At 40.8% G+C, this 15,118-nt stretch overlaps 2 protein-coding genes across 3 annotated transcripts in view; both read right to left on the reverse strand.

The window, feature by feature from the left end:
* otud7b (OTU deubiquitinase 7B) overlaps positions 1–10,197 on the reverse strand; it is a 32,596-nt gene extending 22,399 nt beyond the window's left edge. For both annotated transcript variants that reach the window (XM_046398704.1, XM_046398703.1), the window contains exon 1: positions 9,985–10,197. The gene's annotated coding sequence lies outside the window, so the exon portion shown is untranslated. The remainder of the gene's footprint in view (positions 1–9,984) is intronic.
* A 336-nt stretch (positions 10,198–10,533) lies between these two features.
* Positions 10,534–14,663, reverse strand: rbm8a (RNA binding motif protein 8A). Its single transcript, XM_046398705.1, has 6 exons — positions 14,510–14,663; positions 13,895–13,954; positions 13,713–13,790; positions 13,387–13,523; positions 11,319–11,455; positions 10,534–11,027 (listed from the first exon to the last, which is right to left on the reverse strand). Exons 1-6 carry the CDS (start codon positions 14,574–14,576, stop codon positions 10,979–10,981), a joined length of 528 nt encoding a protein of 175 aa, XP_046254661.1. The 5' UTR covers positions 14,577–14,663; the 3' UTR covers positions 10,534–10,978.
* Positions 14,664–15,118: the final 455 nt, after the last annotated feature.

The following is a 15,118-nucleotide window of genomic DNA, read 5'->3' on the forward strand; positions in this document are numbered from 1 at the left end:
TGAGGATGACTAAGTCATCCTGTTTCCCTTTAATGGTCAAGGCATGATGAATAACCATGTGTATAAATGAGTAAGTTCTATTTTAGTCCAATCACAGAAACTCCTGTGATCTTAGTGAATGTAACACACCCTCTCAGCCTTGAAAATCATTCTGAGTAATAATGAGATAAAGGGTATTAAAGGAGAGGGGAGGGCAGGGTGGTTGGAAGGAGTAGCAGGAGTGATAAATGTGGCCCTAGTGCTCCATCCCAAGTCTACAGCAATGGTGGGATACAAAGCAAAACCTACAAACCTTTGGAAACAACTACTGACAGCTAGAGCTCCAACCGTATACGGATGTTAGCTTGTTGTATATATATCTGATCAGTATATATGTCGGCCATCAGATAGAAATTACAGCAGACATGCAAATTAGGTTAATTTAGAACACTGACAAGTTGATTTTTATACAGTGGCCTACCAGCTTGTTTTTGTTTAATTAGCACTGCTAGGTTTAAGTTTCCAGCTTATTTGCACTGGGTTTCTATGGTCTTGGAAATGTTATTTAAATAGAATAGGATCAATATGCATGCCCAGAATGACAGAGAGTTTAGTAACACCTACTGGCTCCGCATGCAGGCTTGAGCTGTTTTCGTGTTCTTGTGATTCCAGACATATTTTGTAAAACAAAAGGTCATCCAGGCACAATTTTTATTTCAAACGAAGGGGAAAAATGTTCCTTTAGAAAAATAATCATACGTGCAAACAAGGTCTTATGTTGTCTGAACATGTGATCTAAATGTCTGTGACAGATGTAGCTTACTGCCCTAAAAACCACAGACATTACCCTTTAAAAAAAAGAAAAAAAAAACTTGTGGGAGTGAACAGAGCAAAGCTTCCTTGTTAATTTGCTTCCTCAGTAAGTTTCTTAAAATGGGCTGGGTTAGCTGTGAATAATCAATCAGAGCAAACACATGACGACTGAAGGAAACCAGAAAAGGAAGAAAAACAAAGGTGTGGCGAGATGAATGTCGTTCAGCTGTCTTTATCACTGGAGTGCTGTAATCTGGTTACTGACTGAGTCCAGTCAGCCTACACTGACTCATTATATAACATGAAAGCTACAGCTGGGAAGGAGGCTGATTGCTGGCCGGCTGAGGAATGGAGGAACGCCGAGCCCTTTACCAAGTTCTTCCAAAGTTTTTCTCAGCTGAAGAGAGCAGTACAATGGCTCTTCTGTACACATATTATAAAGAATGAATCTCTGCTAGAGGATACCTAAAAAGTAAAGAGATTAAAACAAAGACTTTATCAGTGGACCCTACAACCTTGGACAAGAAAATGCCTTGCTAGGTAAGGCGTTGTTGTTGATGTGTTGACAAAACAACATTACAGCATGAAAGAACTGCTCTGCCTGTGAAGAAAAAAGAGAAGGCGTTGCAGTCAATTTTGCCATTTTCTGCAACATCAGTTATCTTCAAGGGCAAATGAAGGCATCATATGAACAGTCTAACACAGACATGTCCGTTTCCAAGGCCTTGCATAAGGCTGAAACATATGATAAAGCAATGCATTGTTAAAAATGCCCTTAGGCTTACGCAGGACTGCTGCAGGGAGAGGTTTACATAGCAAAGGGTGTCAATGCTTTTCCTCTTCTCTCAACGTCAAAATAATTTCATTTATGAAGCACTTTAACTAATGTATTTGTCATGGAGGAGGAAACCCAAAGGTTCATCTTCAAGCAATAAAAAGAGAAGCAAACACAAGTTTGCATTTCTAGTTATTACTTCCTGTAAACTGCTGCCTCACTAATTCAACCACTCAGGGGAGCAGATGTGCTTGACCTGCATTGAGGGAGGGGACTGATGATGTCAGTCCCTATTGGTCAACATCTCAGAAATCAATACACTAAATTGGAGTGTGACCATTCCCTTGGACAAAAGGAAATATACTAGTGAGATGACTATCGGAGAAAAATCAATAAAACCCACTGAACTGCAGCAAAACAGAACATCCACAGAGCTACTGTTGACATGTGAATTAAGGGAACTAGTGGACCGTGTCAAGTCCATTAGCTGAAAAAATTCTCCTTCACGTGAATCAAAGAAAGTTTTAATCTTTAGTGGAGAAAGGAACAAAGATACGGGCGCAGGAAGGACTGGTTATCTTCTTACCACATAAGGACATAAACCAATTTTCACCACTTGCCTCGGCCTACACTGTAATAAATGTCAACCTTATCGAGTACTTCCAAACAAGTGGGGATTCAAAACTCTCAAAAGTAGGAAAAGATCAGCGTTCTACAAGGAAATCAAAACATGCCTCAGAAAATATCTTAAGTATATTATTATTACCCGAAGAGATTACATTTTTGCAGAGTGAAACATCCACATTCCAAGTACCCTGATGAAGGCTTGACCACCAGCTGTGGGCGTTTGAGTGTTTCACACGTAAGACAACACCAGCCTGAATGCAGCTGATGTCAGAGATTCCACACCGTGCCTGCCCTCTCGAAGGCCATGCCACTCGAGCTGGTCTAGTCCAGAAGCTGTCCAGTCATCACACAAAAATTTGCCAAGTCTAACCTCCCTCTCCCGGCCTCCGTATCATGCTTGCTGGCTCAGAACCATCCAAACCTGATCCATGTGAACCTCTTTCTTGGTGAGAGCTCAAGGCAAAATACAAAAAAAAAAAAAACCCAAAACAATATTTACTTACTGATCATGAATTTGAGCTCTTTTTCATTGTTGAAGTGTACAGAGTCACAATACGTGTTAACCTCAGACTACAGTAGCTTTGAACTTTATCACTGAGCTGCTGCCTCTGAATGAGGTTACTCTAGTAAAAGAAATGTTCACAGAATCCTTGCAACACATGGATTAAGAAAAACAGTGGTCTGTATACCTAATAGTAGGTCTATTATTAGCACTGCTCATAAGGACACAGATCTGTAACACCCATTAGTCACTAGAGAGCCAGCTCAGAATATCTAGCATCTGAACAATATAACTGTGTAAGCACAGTTACAGCACCAATGCACCCAGAGAATCACCACCTAATCTCTGAGTTGCTAGAATTAGAGCAACCTCCTGTTTCAGATAGTCTAAAAATAATCCGCTCATAATCACAGTTTAAAACAAGGAAACTCTGCACTGTGCAGACAACTAACATTTAAACACCTCGAGGAATAAAAACACCCCGGTGAACGCTTAATAATGCCAAAGACAATCACATGTTGGTAATGTCATCTGCTCTCTTAAAACTTGACATCCAGACACCCGCCCAATTTAGGCCTAATTTTCATGAAGACAAAAGAGAAAATGCGCTGTTTTGAGCACAGCACAGCAAGTGGAGTTAGGGCGGGCACCCACTTACGCACAGGAGGGGTTCAAGTGAGGTTCAATGTGACGTAAACTCATCTTCCATTGTACCTACTATTCAGACGACAAGGTGTTGGCTTCAGACAAAATGTCTCCCAGGCCATGGAAGACATATTACAGTGCTATATAGTGGCTCCCTTCGGTGTGTGCTGATATTCACTGGAGCAAAGTAATAACAGCCAAGTCCAGCCGACTGAAATGGGCAGTATTTGCTTCTGGGCACAAGTGTTTATCAAAGTGTCTGAGAGCTGATGTCATGGTGTAGCAGGGCATGTAGCAGAGATCTCAGAATTCACTTAGTTCCCCAAAACGCTGAACTGCAAGCCAATGCTGGGCAGACAAACTCACACTTTAGTGGAGAAAAAAACATGTTCAGAATTGAATTTCAGGACAAAGGTTTATGCCCACACGGCAGGTCAACCTCTCCTTATGGGTACAGCAGTCGCACATGTTCTCCTCTTAAATAGGATGAGGATGCGTATCCTTTGAGTGCATCTGGTCTTCTCTGGTCCACAATCCCTGTGATTCAACTTGAGACTGCTATAAATAATACTCATATTTTGGTATAAGTACTCTTTTCAGACGTGATATAATTCTCACAAAGATATTTCAGTTCATCGGTTTTAATGACTAAGTGATAACATTTAAAATTTTTTCTCATCTATTATTCATTATTCAGTCGGAAAGTTTTTGATTTTTCTTTTCTTAAACATTACAGCACCGTGATCTAGTAGAACACAAAAAATGAAGATGGCCTTGTTAGCACGTAATTCTGAATATGTACAGTAGCATCTTGAATTTTTAATGTAAAATAATGTTCAAATATAATGTGTTTAAAATTTATCTAAAGTATATTGTTCACCTCTTGTGGTAAGTCTTTGATTTATTTTCTTCCTTTCTGTCTATCTGTAGCGACAGTTTATTAGGCAGCCTATTAAGGCTGGCCTCAGAGGTTCCTAGTCTGTGCCCGGGGCAAGTCACTGCAGTCAGGCCCAGTAATCACCAGTCAAGGATTGCTAATTAACAGCCACATGAAGCCCGCTGCTGTGGAGAGCGCTGCAGGGGACCATAAGTGGCGTTGCCACATTCCACACAGAAACCACATTACATTGTGCAGTGTCAGGGTGGTGAACACCTGAAACAGCAGAAAATGTAATGAGGGCAGTGAGGAAGTGGAAGTTAATCTGCTACCAATGCATCACTGTCTTAGAAACAGACACTAAAAGAAACCCAGAACAAGACACTGAGAGTGACTGCTGCAGAATATTTAGATTACAGAAGCACAGAGGTAGATAGATAAATTGCTTCACTTGGTGAGCATTATGCGTTGGTTTCAATATCCCTGAAAGCTGCCGATCTGAACTCCAGACTGTGGGTGAGAAGTCCTCATTCAGCCCTCGCAGCCTCTTTATCGATTTTTAGCCTTTTTGAAGAAAAGCCTTAGCATCCATCTGAACAATGTCTGCCTATTTATTAACAAAGAGTGGAGAAAAACATATGAACTACAACATATGCAATATAACTACAGTACAGTACAGCAGAAAATTTTAACCTCTCATACTGTTCTATTACGCTGGAAATAATAATGTCTCTGAGTTGTCGATGACAGAATATCCTTTTTGCTTAGTGTACAAACAATGTACTCGTTATTACATAATTCTCATTTAGAAGGCAAGCAAGATGACTCCTGCTTCAATCTGCATATTAACCCTTGAGGAACAGGAGACATTTTAGATGACAATTTAAACCACATGCTGTGCTGTTTTAGAAATAACTTAACAAATAAGACTGCTGCAAAAGAGACAGTAGCTTCTAAGACAAAAAAGGAGAGAGCTACAACTTGCAACCACCATGTTGTAAGACATGACTTCAAATGTTTTACCCCTCCAAAATCAGCCTGAATGTGAAGCCAACCAAGCCCTACTCGATCTAAAGCCAGTGGCTAAGCAAGCAGCCGCATCTGCAGGCGGGCAGCACTAATGCTCATGTGAATCCCCACGTGCTGCAGGCCAGGCCTGTACACAGCAGGATGTCTTCACGTCACTCCCTGTGTGATGTCATCCTGGGTGACAGCTTCCTCATCAGGGCTGTGTGTGGGATTACTCCTGCTGTCCTGGATCAACAGGGCAGGGCTGGAGGGACTGAGGGACTGATGTCTTCTTGTCTACACAGGAAACTACACTGTTGTCCACAGGCTTAAGTGGTATCTAAATCTCATTATACACCCGCTACAAGGCTATGAAATAACCATCATCCCCTAAACAAATGTTTGCAGATTTTGGCTGGTGGAGTTGGCAAATCCATCAGCTACAGCCTCTTTGACAGGTACCAATACGGTCAGTCTAACCCTCCTCTGGTACTTTTGTTAGGTTTCACATCCACTAGTTACCAGGTGTTTTCTGTAGTTTGCTGTCCTATGAAATAAATTACTCAATTAACTTGTCAACTATACAAACAGCACATTGATTGACTGTTTCACAAACAGAGGTGAAAAGAGGCCACATCATCTGCAGGTGAGGTTAGGAGTGTCATATCAGAGTAGGAGTGTATCGTATCGTCTGTGATAATATGTGATAGCAATGTGTTAGATTATGACTCATTGATACTGCAATTTCATTTTAAATACTTTAAGATTACATACAGCAGCAACCAGCAATGCTGACTGCAAAAGTAACGACAGCAAAAAGATAGTGATTTAGAAAGTGTGGAAGGAGTGAGTCAAAAACAAGGGTTGGGCAGGTATAAAGCACCTTCAAACCGGTTTGATATGAAGTCCACTGATGGGCCAGACTTCCGAATTTTACCATTAGGCATTGCACTTGACTCAGCAGCTGCTCCCATTCAGCCCATAAATGAGAGCGTAGTGACACCAAATCCAGTTAGCCAACTGAGTGATTTTATTTCTCACAACAGTCATTCCACTAAACAGAAATCATCCTGTCCAAACAATCAAAATGATGACTTCAGATTTTTTAATCTCGTATTGTATATTTTTCTATTCATATCAATAATATGGTATCTCAAAACTTGATGCAATATCTTCTTGTTATGTTATTTTAAACATCAAATATATAAAAATTATTTCAACATAAAGCAAAAGGTTTTCATATTTGTGAAAATATATCACAAAGCTGACAAACTGCTGACATAACAGCAGTCACAAGCAGTCACTGCTTGCTGGTATGCAACCTAAAATTATCAAATTTTATCAAACAACCACTTTTTAAAAGTCATTTTTAATGAAGTAATTATGTTATTTAAACAGTTGCATAACGTGATGTACCAAAAATTCTGACAGAGCAGAAAACAATATGAAGTTTGCGCTGGCGGCAAATATTATCAATATTAATTCCCCACACTCTGCAGTATGTAGATGAAGAGAAAGTGAAAATATAAATTAACTGATAGCACAAAATCTCATTACCATGGCTTCTCTTGGGGGAGCGGTGTCTCATGCCAAATATTACGGATGCTTGGATGGTGTGAGGTTATATCTTTCCTCTTACAACGGTTCCAGCCTACTTCACAGTCACTTCTTTGTATAACATCTGTGAGAGTTTTCTAAACATAATCCCGAAGCATTCAATGAAAGCCTACTGTCCACAACATGCTGTGCACAGTCAAGCAGTTGCTGGCATCCAGGTAGCTGCCTCAGTTCTCTGTCTCTCCTCCACCCTGACACAAACCGCCCTGGGCACTGGCTGGTTGATGTGTCACAAGACTGGCAGGCAACCAGCCATGGTGGGGAGGGTGGGGCTCCAAGAGTTTTATGACTTGCTGTCTGGACACAGAGGCCTCTAGGAGACAAGCCACCTATTGATCTCCGTCGCACTGTAGCAGTGAGGGGACAAAGGTAGTTTTCTCTTTTGTGTAATATCTGTTCCTGTCTTTTTGAACGGTGTCCCTTTGAGATAAGAACACAGACGTAAGGCTGTATGAATTTGACATTTATGATATGTCGTTTCATTTCATCTTCACAATAATGAAACCAAAAAGCATCCTAAAAGAAGCAGGTGCTGCTCTTTACTCCTGCTCTACTGCTCTCTTCTGAGTCTGTATGCTTCAAAACTCAGATGTACATATACTTGACACAGAGGTCATGTGTCTGATCTACTAACCCAAAGAAGCACTCGTCTATTTACTTATTAATTTGACCATGTTTGAGAGATCCCTTGGGAATACCTGCACAGCCAAATGGGCCTGACTCTGAAACTGACACTGGATCCCTGATGCACACAAACATACGCACTTGGTGAGCAGCTGCTTGGGGGAGCCCGGCTAGAGAGGAATTTAAATTTTCATACCCTCTGACTTGCTGAAGCAGCAAAGATACCCTGTGAAACACTATATTCAGCAAGACAGTCATAACAGTACAAAAACAGTAAGCATGACTTGTCTCGAATGCACTGACAATATGAAACACAATTAAGATAGAAACACAAAACCTTTGAGAGAAGTGAAGACTCCATGTTAAGATGTGTCTCACTATAAATACACATGATGTGTTTATGTGTTTTTGGTGAAATGCTTACCACAGCACACTTAAATGCTGTCGGAGATCTCTGCATTATAAGCTGCAAATTGCAAGTCACACGTTTTCATTGGGATCAAGAAAATTCAAGTGGTTCAAAGAAAATCAAACTTCAGCTGTGAACAAAGGTTCTGAAATGATTCTGCCCGGTTTTGTATCACTGGAGGCAGGTTGCAAGATAATCTAATCTAGTGGCTGTGCATTGACCGATAGAGCCATTCAAGCATTCATAACCCAGCTCCTACAATGTAATTACTTACAACATGGTTAAACTGTGTTTTTGTTGCGTTGAGTGGCACTACAAAACCCCTTTCATTTCATGATATTTTTTATTTTACCGCCTGGCAGTGTGGAATCTGAACTGCACAGGGAAGGATGCTACATCCTACTTAAAATACGGTACTTGCCCGAGGTGCTCTGTGCTGCCGTACTCATCAATGTGTTCCTTGAAGTATTGAGGACTGGCACAATGAAGCCTGACAGAGCAACCTCACACTACCTTGCACAGAGTGTGTAGCAACATATTGTCATCTATGAGCCACAGTGCATGGTAAGTGCCAGAAATGAAGTTTAATAAATTCATCATCCACAGAGATATAGTAAGACATAAAACACGTGGCTGATTATTTACCACAAGCACCAGTAAAACAGGCAAACCTATCAGTCATAACTGGTAGCATTAAGCTGGCAGTTCATAACTTCCCACACTGCTACAGATCAAGGCTTGTTTGCAACTGCCAGGCAGTCGTTTGTGTTTCCCACATTTCAAGCTTCACTCTGTACTGCTACCAGGAACAACAGGTCCAGGTGGGAGAGTTGGATGCATTTCTTTTCTCTACGACACAACAACCAGCTTCTTGAAATTTCACCAACCCTGTATGCAGGATGAGGTTCCTACTTACTGCCGTGTGTGAGTGTTTCAAAAGGAATGTGGCTTTTTAACAACACAAACAGTCTCTGTCGCGCAAGTGCAGCCACAAAACTTCCTCTTTCATACTTTTTGCGTTGACTGCCCGGTGTCCCGGCAAAACAAAAAAAGCCCACAAACACAAGCACCTGAATAATTGAAGGCAAAGTGTAATGCTACCCTCTCTCATCGTGGCTATGTTGGAAATGACGACAAATAACAAAGTCCTGAGCACCTTCCACACTCCCTGTTCAAGGCGAGAACGTTGCGCCGTTTATTCAGCCTCATCCTTCTGTATGAAAGGTACGACCACGGAATGAAAGGGCATTGTTGTTCCGCCTTTAAGCCGGAACGAGCACAGAACACTGAACCCAATGACCAGCTAGCTCCGGCTGTAGTCGTACATATCTGGCTTTGGGTAGAAATGTCAAGCGGCCACTAAACGGTAGCTTAATGAAAGCAGTCCTTTGGTGAGACGTTAGGACACTGACGTAAGAGCGTAAACAGTTAACTCTGACAATTTTCTCTAAGCTGGTGCTTTAAGTAAACGTTACATCACACATGCACCTTAAAGCCGGGCTCAGAAAATCTGGATCGTGACTGCCAGCTATTTGAAATGTAGCCGATAAAATGTGAGTTAGCGTTAATTCAGAAAGGTACGGATCCAACTGACAAAAGAGCAACTTTAAGGCACAACTTTAAAACGCAATGTTTAAACTGCACCGCGATAGTTGACAGCTCATGTAGCTAATGTTATGTTCAGCAACCAATTCTCTTGAAACAACCTGCTTGCCAAGGGAAATAAACGCAAGCATTGCTACTGATGATGGTTTGTCCCAAGTGTTGACTCTGAGCCATCTATTATGGCTACGACTATTCTTTGGAACAAAATATCAACGGACAATACACATGCTTACATAAACGCATTTGAGGCGTTCAAACGCATGGGCTTCATGAGCCGCTTGCACTCAGCGCAGTAACTTTATTTTGAGCTAATACAATATTTTATCAAACCCTCTGGGAAACGGCCATACGCGTGCATGGATGCTGATCGCAAACAAGTGGAGTTAATTTTTCAATAAGTAGACCGAAGCGTAACGTTTGGCTAGCAAGTGGCTACTTCAAGCCTGGCTAATCAGCAGCTAACGTTGGCTAACGTTAAGCTAGAGTATCCCTTTACTGCTTACCTTGAGCGGCCTCGCAGATGTTTTTCTCATCGTCCCATTTAGTTTTGCAGCAGGTATCAGCTTGTGAGTAGCGTATACGTTTGCAAGACCAACAATTCCTAACTTTTCAGCATCTTCACAGGGAGAACTAATCGTAAAACCCCAAACCGGACCACCACTGACAAAGTAATTTCTCCACCACTTACAACAACAACGTCAAGCGAAGGAATTGAACCCGCCCCCCATAACAGCCACCCAATCAGAGAGAAGGGTCTACTTGATTGACATTTATAAGCACCAATGGTTATTCACGTGGACTTTGACTGATGCTCCCTCACAGAGTAAACACCAAACGAGAAGGACAGAGCATAAAACGTTCGTCTGCCAATTGGCTGCAGAAAAATAAAGGGCAAGGGCTTTTAGTTCAAGTAACCTATGAGTGGGCCACTGAGTCCAGAGTGACAAGGACTTTGGAGATGACAAAACCATTGCCTGGGTGAGGTCATCGAGGATGATGTATACTGAACGTCATTAGGAGTGCTCAATAAACACACACAACAGGACACACACTCATCTTTTAAAAAGTTTAATTTTCCCCCAAGTAATAAAAAAAAAACCTCCAGCACAATAAAATGCACACAACATTGAGCAAACTGAAACAACATTTTGAAGGAATCATGAAAACCATAAACCATGTGCTACGTACAAGCTGGCATTAAAGTTTAGTTAGTTTCACTTTCCACGTTGAGCGGATATCCTTTTGTTGTAAAACAGCACTAACAATTTACGTAAAAAGGAAATGCTGCTGTTCGCCAACTTTGTCTGTTGTTATTCATTTCTGAAAGAAGCACAATTCCTTATCTCAATGGTTGAAATTGCACAACTGCACGCCACAACAACTGTTACTCCAAAATATTGTACAAAAACTAGGAATTTAGCATATTACAGGATGAGAGGATTAAAACTGCCTGTGACAGTGATAGACAACTCCTCTACCCAACGACAGCCGTCAGACTTAACGCCGCCTCCTGTCTGGACTTCTGCTGCGTCTCCGCCCACCAGTCCTATGGAAAAAATTATAAATAAATAAAAAAATAATAGTAAATAAGAAAATAAAGTTCAGTTGCTGAAATTAAAATATAATAAGTGGTTTGTCTTTGTTTAACAAACCACATTACAGAAATAATTTAGATCATACTGATCAATTTTATCTAGATAGCTTAAAAAATACACCCAACATCAGGGGTTGGGTAAATTCCTCCAAAATTGACATAAACACAGTATGAAAGTGACTTAACTGGCATAATTCTACCACCACAGTCAAACACACACAGATAATCATACACCACCCTCACCTCCTCTTGTTCTTGGGGGGCCCTCTGACAAATCCCCAGTCAACGCTGATAGGCTGGCCCATCAGGTCCTGACCGTTGAGCCCTTCCATGGCTGCCTGGGCTTCTTTGTATGTCTCATACTCCACCAGTGCGTATCCCTATGGACAATAATCAATAAACCCTCTGAGTTATCGCACATTTATAGCAACAATGCTTTGGAATTTAGTAGCACTTTACAATTTTAATTAACTTTTCACCATTCAACCAACTAATCTTATTCAGACTGTCTACTGTAATAGCCCTACACACTGGGCAAACACATTCCAAACGCAGGATAAAAGCTGAGCCACCACCCCATATTTTGCAACCGAAACTTTAAAAAGATGTCTAAGAACATATAATGTATATAATAAGATTGTTATTTCATCATATTAATTTTCAGATGGCCTGTAATAAACATGGACATTGTCCATGCTAGAGTGAAATTACTACGGAGGAAGAGTTTCAGGCTAAAGATGCTTTGTTCTTACTTAACTGGAACATTGCTGCCACCTTGTGGCTTACATGAGTATTGAGGAATATATTGAACATATCGACTGAAAAAACCCCAATGGGTCAACATGTGCATGCCATACTGTATAAGGGGAAATGGTGCACAGCAAATATTTACAAAACCTTCAACATATTTTCAAGTTTTAACACACTAAAATGAGACTAAAACTAAAAAGAGATTCACAATTTGTCCAGCATGACACTATGCTGACATGACAGGCTGTCTCCCTGATCTCCCTGTAATCCACCTGCCATTGTATGAACCATCACACTGTTTGCACTACACGTACGGTACATATATATCTATATCTTGTTTTTTTTCTTCCTGTAAATACTTTATTTTTTATTATTATTATTTGTCATTTTGTATTTTGTATGGTGCACAGGAGAGAGAAAAATCCAGGGGTCAAATTCCTTGTATGGTCACACGTACTTGGCAAATATAGCTGATTCTGATTCTTTGATCCTCAACTCAGCTAAATAAAAAAGGAAGAAATCTTAGGAACAGCAACAGGAGGGGTCCCTCACCCAGGATGAACAGGCATGCAACAGATGTGTGCACAGACCAATTTAAAAGCACAATATGTAAAACTGGGACCACAAAATTATAGATAGATCGTAAATATACATGAAGGATATCTATCCAAGGGGAAGTAATAGCGGCATAGGGCTTAGTTCAATAATTTGCTTTACACACACTTTTAGAAGGTGTCTGGTTTCATACACACAATAAATGACGTCTCACAGCAATTAGGAAGGATGTAAACAAAACATTTGTTACTGCAATGCGATATCTTTTAAAAACAAATGAGGAGTTTCTGCTAACTTTGCCTACTTCCCAGATGCATGGGGAAGGCAAAATGTCTGAAGAGGGTGATGATCCAGATGAAGACCATAAGCCGAAAGGCACTGATCTAACAGTAAGGCTATTCTATACATACATATACTACACTAGTATATATATAAGAGTTGCTGGAGTTTTTCTCTCTAATGTGAAAGTAACATAGTTTAGTATAAGCAGCTTTCCGTCTCTCAAACTAGATAAAATATCAGTTAAGCAACTATTAATGTGATTCAGAGAACCAAGGACAAATGTTTAATTTTCTTGAGTCAACATGACTTTTGGAGCTTCTCTCAGTGTATTTCAATCCAAAGCTTTGAACTTGATGTACCTGGCATCGTGGTGGTGACCCTGTCCCTCTCCCAAAAAATATAAACCACCTTAAATTACACTAAAAAGGCCATTTGTTGTTGTTGTTTTTTATTTAAATTAAGTTTACTGTGTAGTGTACCATGGCAGCCGTACTTTGACTTCATTACACTGTAACAGAGCGACTGCACAGCCCATCAAAGGTTTTCTTTCAGAAGTAAAAATCGCATTAGTAACCTGATTGTACAAGCAAGTGGCCTGGAAGCTGCGTCAATGAAAAATACAAAATAAAAAATAAAAGGTGCGCATCAACTTGGCGTGAAAGTGTCTTCCATGAAAAGAAGGACACACTGAAACATGCTAATGATGCTTGGTTATTTGTCTCACCTTGAGGTAACCTGTTCTGCGGTCAAGGTTGAGGTGCAGGTTCTTGATTTCTCCAAACTCTGAAAACTTGTCATGGATGTCTTCCTCTGTGGCTTCTTCATGTACTCCGGTCACAAACAAGATCCAGCCCTCCACAGCTGCAACAGGACAAATACAAGATAGTAGCCTAACCATCACGACACCTTCTGAGCCACATTCATAAATGAATGAGAGGAATGGAGCTTTATATTCACAGTCACTTCAGAGCAGTGCATGTGTTCAGTTATTCTACTCACTAACATTAAAACAAAAGTACAGTATGTCTTAATATGAACCGCAAAACTTACATCTCTGAGGGCCTGGTTCGTCTCCATCCTGCTCCACAGTATCATAATCCTCTTTAATTCTGGACCTGGCTCCTTCATCTGGGAACAACAACACAAACAAATACTCAACAATGGTAACACCAATGCTAACAAAATAAAATAAAAAGCTTCAGGAGGAACAGATCTAACAAGCGGTAACTCACCCGAGCCAAAGCCTCGTCCTTTCCTCTTCTTCGCTTTCTCCTTTAACTTGTGGATGCTTTCTGGTGCAGTAAAGTTGAACAAGTCAAAATCTATGCATGTTGATGGCGTTCCATCACAGATTTTGTGGTTCGCGCTTTAATTGTGTGAGCGATGCAGTAGCACATCATATTCACGTTGAAATACATCTGATTTGTCATTTCTGTGCAGTCACTGCATTTAACTATTAGCTAGTAATATAACAAGACACCATTAGCACGCTAACGGTGGCTAATAACCCAGTAAGTGTGTTATTAGGCAAGTTATGTCTTAAACTAATGCAAGCTACGCTGTTAAGAGAAGACCGTTTAAATAAACATTTCGCTCACTTGAAGTGGAGGAAACATTTGAGCACAAAACAACCACCACCCAGTTCGTTTACAAATAGCGTCTGAATGAACCAGAAGTGCGCTGTTAGCTTAAAGTTAGCTTGTTAGCATTGCACAGGCCCGCTACCACGCAGTAGCATTTTCGACTACGTCCATTTTGATGTAACGTTAGACCTCAATATTTATACATCATTTGAAAGCCATGGCTATGGAGCATCTGCTACCATTTGGTATAAATACTATTATTACCATCGCCATCCTCATCCATAGGAAAGTCCTCGCCTCCCGCCTCATGAAGGTCCAATACGTCCGCCATGATGTCTGAGTCTCGTCTGTGTGTGTGTATGCGGCTGATCAACGCAACGTGCGGACGCAAGAGACAAGCGGTTGACGGATGTTGCCAGGTTGTGGAAAAGTACGTAAACACGATAAAAGTTATTTTACAGAAAGTCACAAATCACGTTTACCCCCCACTGTCAATTTGTCGTTATCAGCGCAGACAACTTTGAAAATAATTTCTCCACAAGCATTTACGCAGTGGTTTTGTATTGTTTTAGTATAGTTTTGTTTTCCTAGCAAAGTTACTTTGCACTTTGAAGTGCATTGTCTCAGTATTTAAGATGAACGAATTGTTCCCCGTACATTCGTGTTCATGATCTATGTACCACCTAACTCAGCACAAACAGCTGGATGACCATGGACCACCAGGGTTGAGTCCTGATGTCACTTTGTTTTGAAAATTTTCTACTTAACAGACCCATATAATACCACACTTTGTTAACATAATTCAAGTGACCAGCAGGGGGCTCTGCAGTATCCACACAGGCTCTTGGTTCACATGACGAGACCTGAGGATGC

The sequence above is a fragment of the Scatophagus argus genome, chromosome 9 (assembly GCF_020382885.2).
Source record: "Scatophagus argus isolate fScaArg1 chromosome 9, fScaArg1.pri, whole genome shotgun sequence".
Classification (NCBI taxonomy): Eukaryota; Metazoa; Chordata; class Actinopteri; family Scatophagidae; genus Scatophagus; species Scatophagus argus.

Coding starts and splice junctions, on each gene's coding strand:
- rbm8a (XM_046398705.1), bottom strand. CDS start 14,576: ATGGCGGACGTATTGGACCTTCATGAGGCGGGAGGCGAGGACTTTCCT. Junction 13,791..13,894: donor AGGACGAGGCTTTGGCTCGG/GTGAGTTACCGC, acceptor TGTTGTTCCCAG/ATGAAGGAGCCAGGTCCAGA. Junction 11,028..11,318: donor CCCCCCAAGAACAAGAGGAG/GTGAGGGTGGTG, acceptor TTTTTTCCATAG/GACTGGTGGGCGGAGACGCA.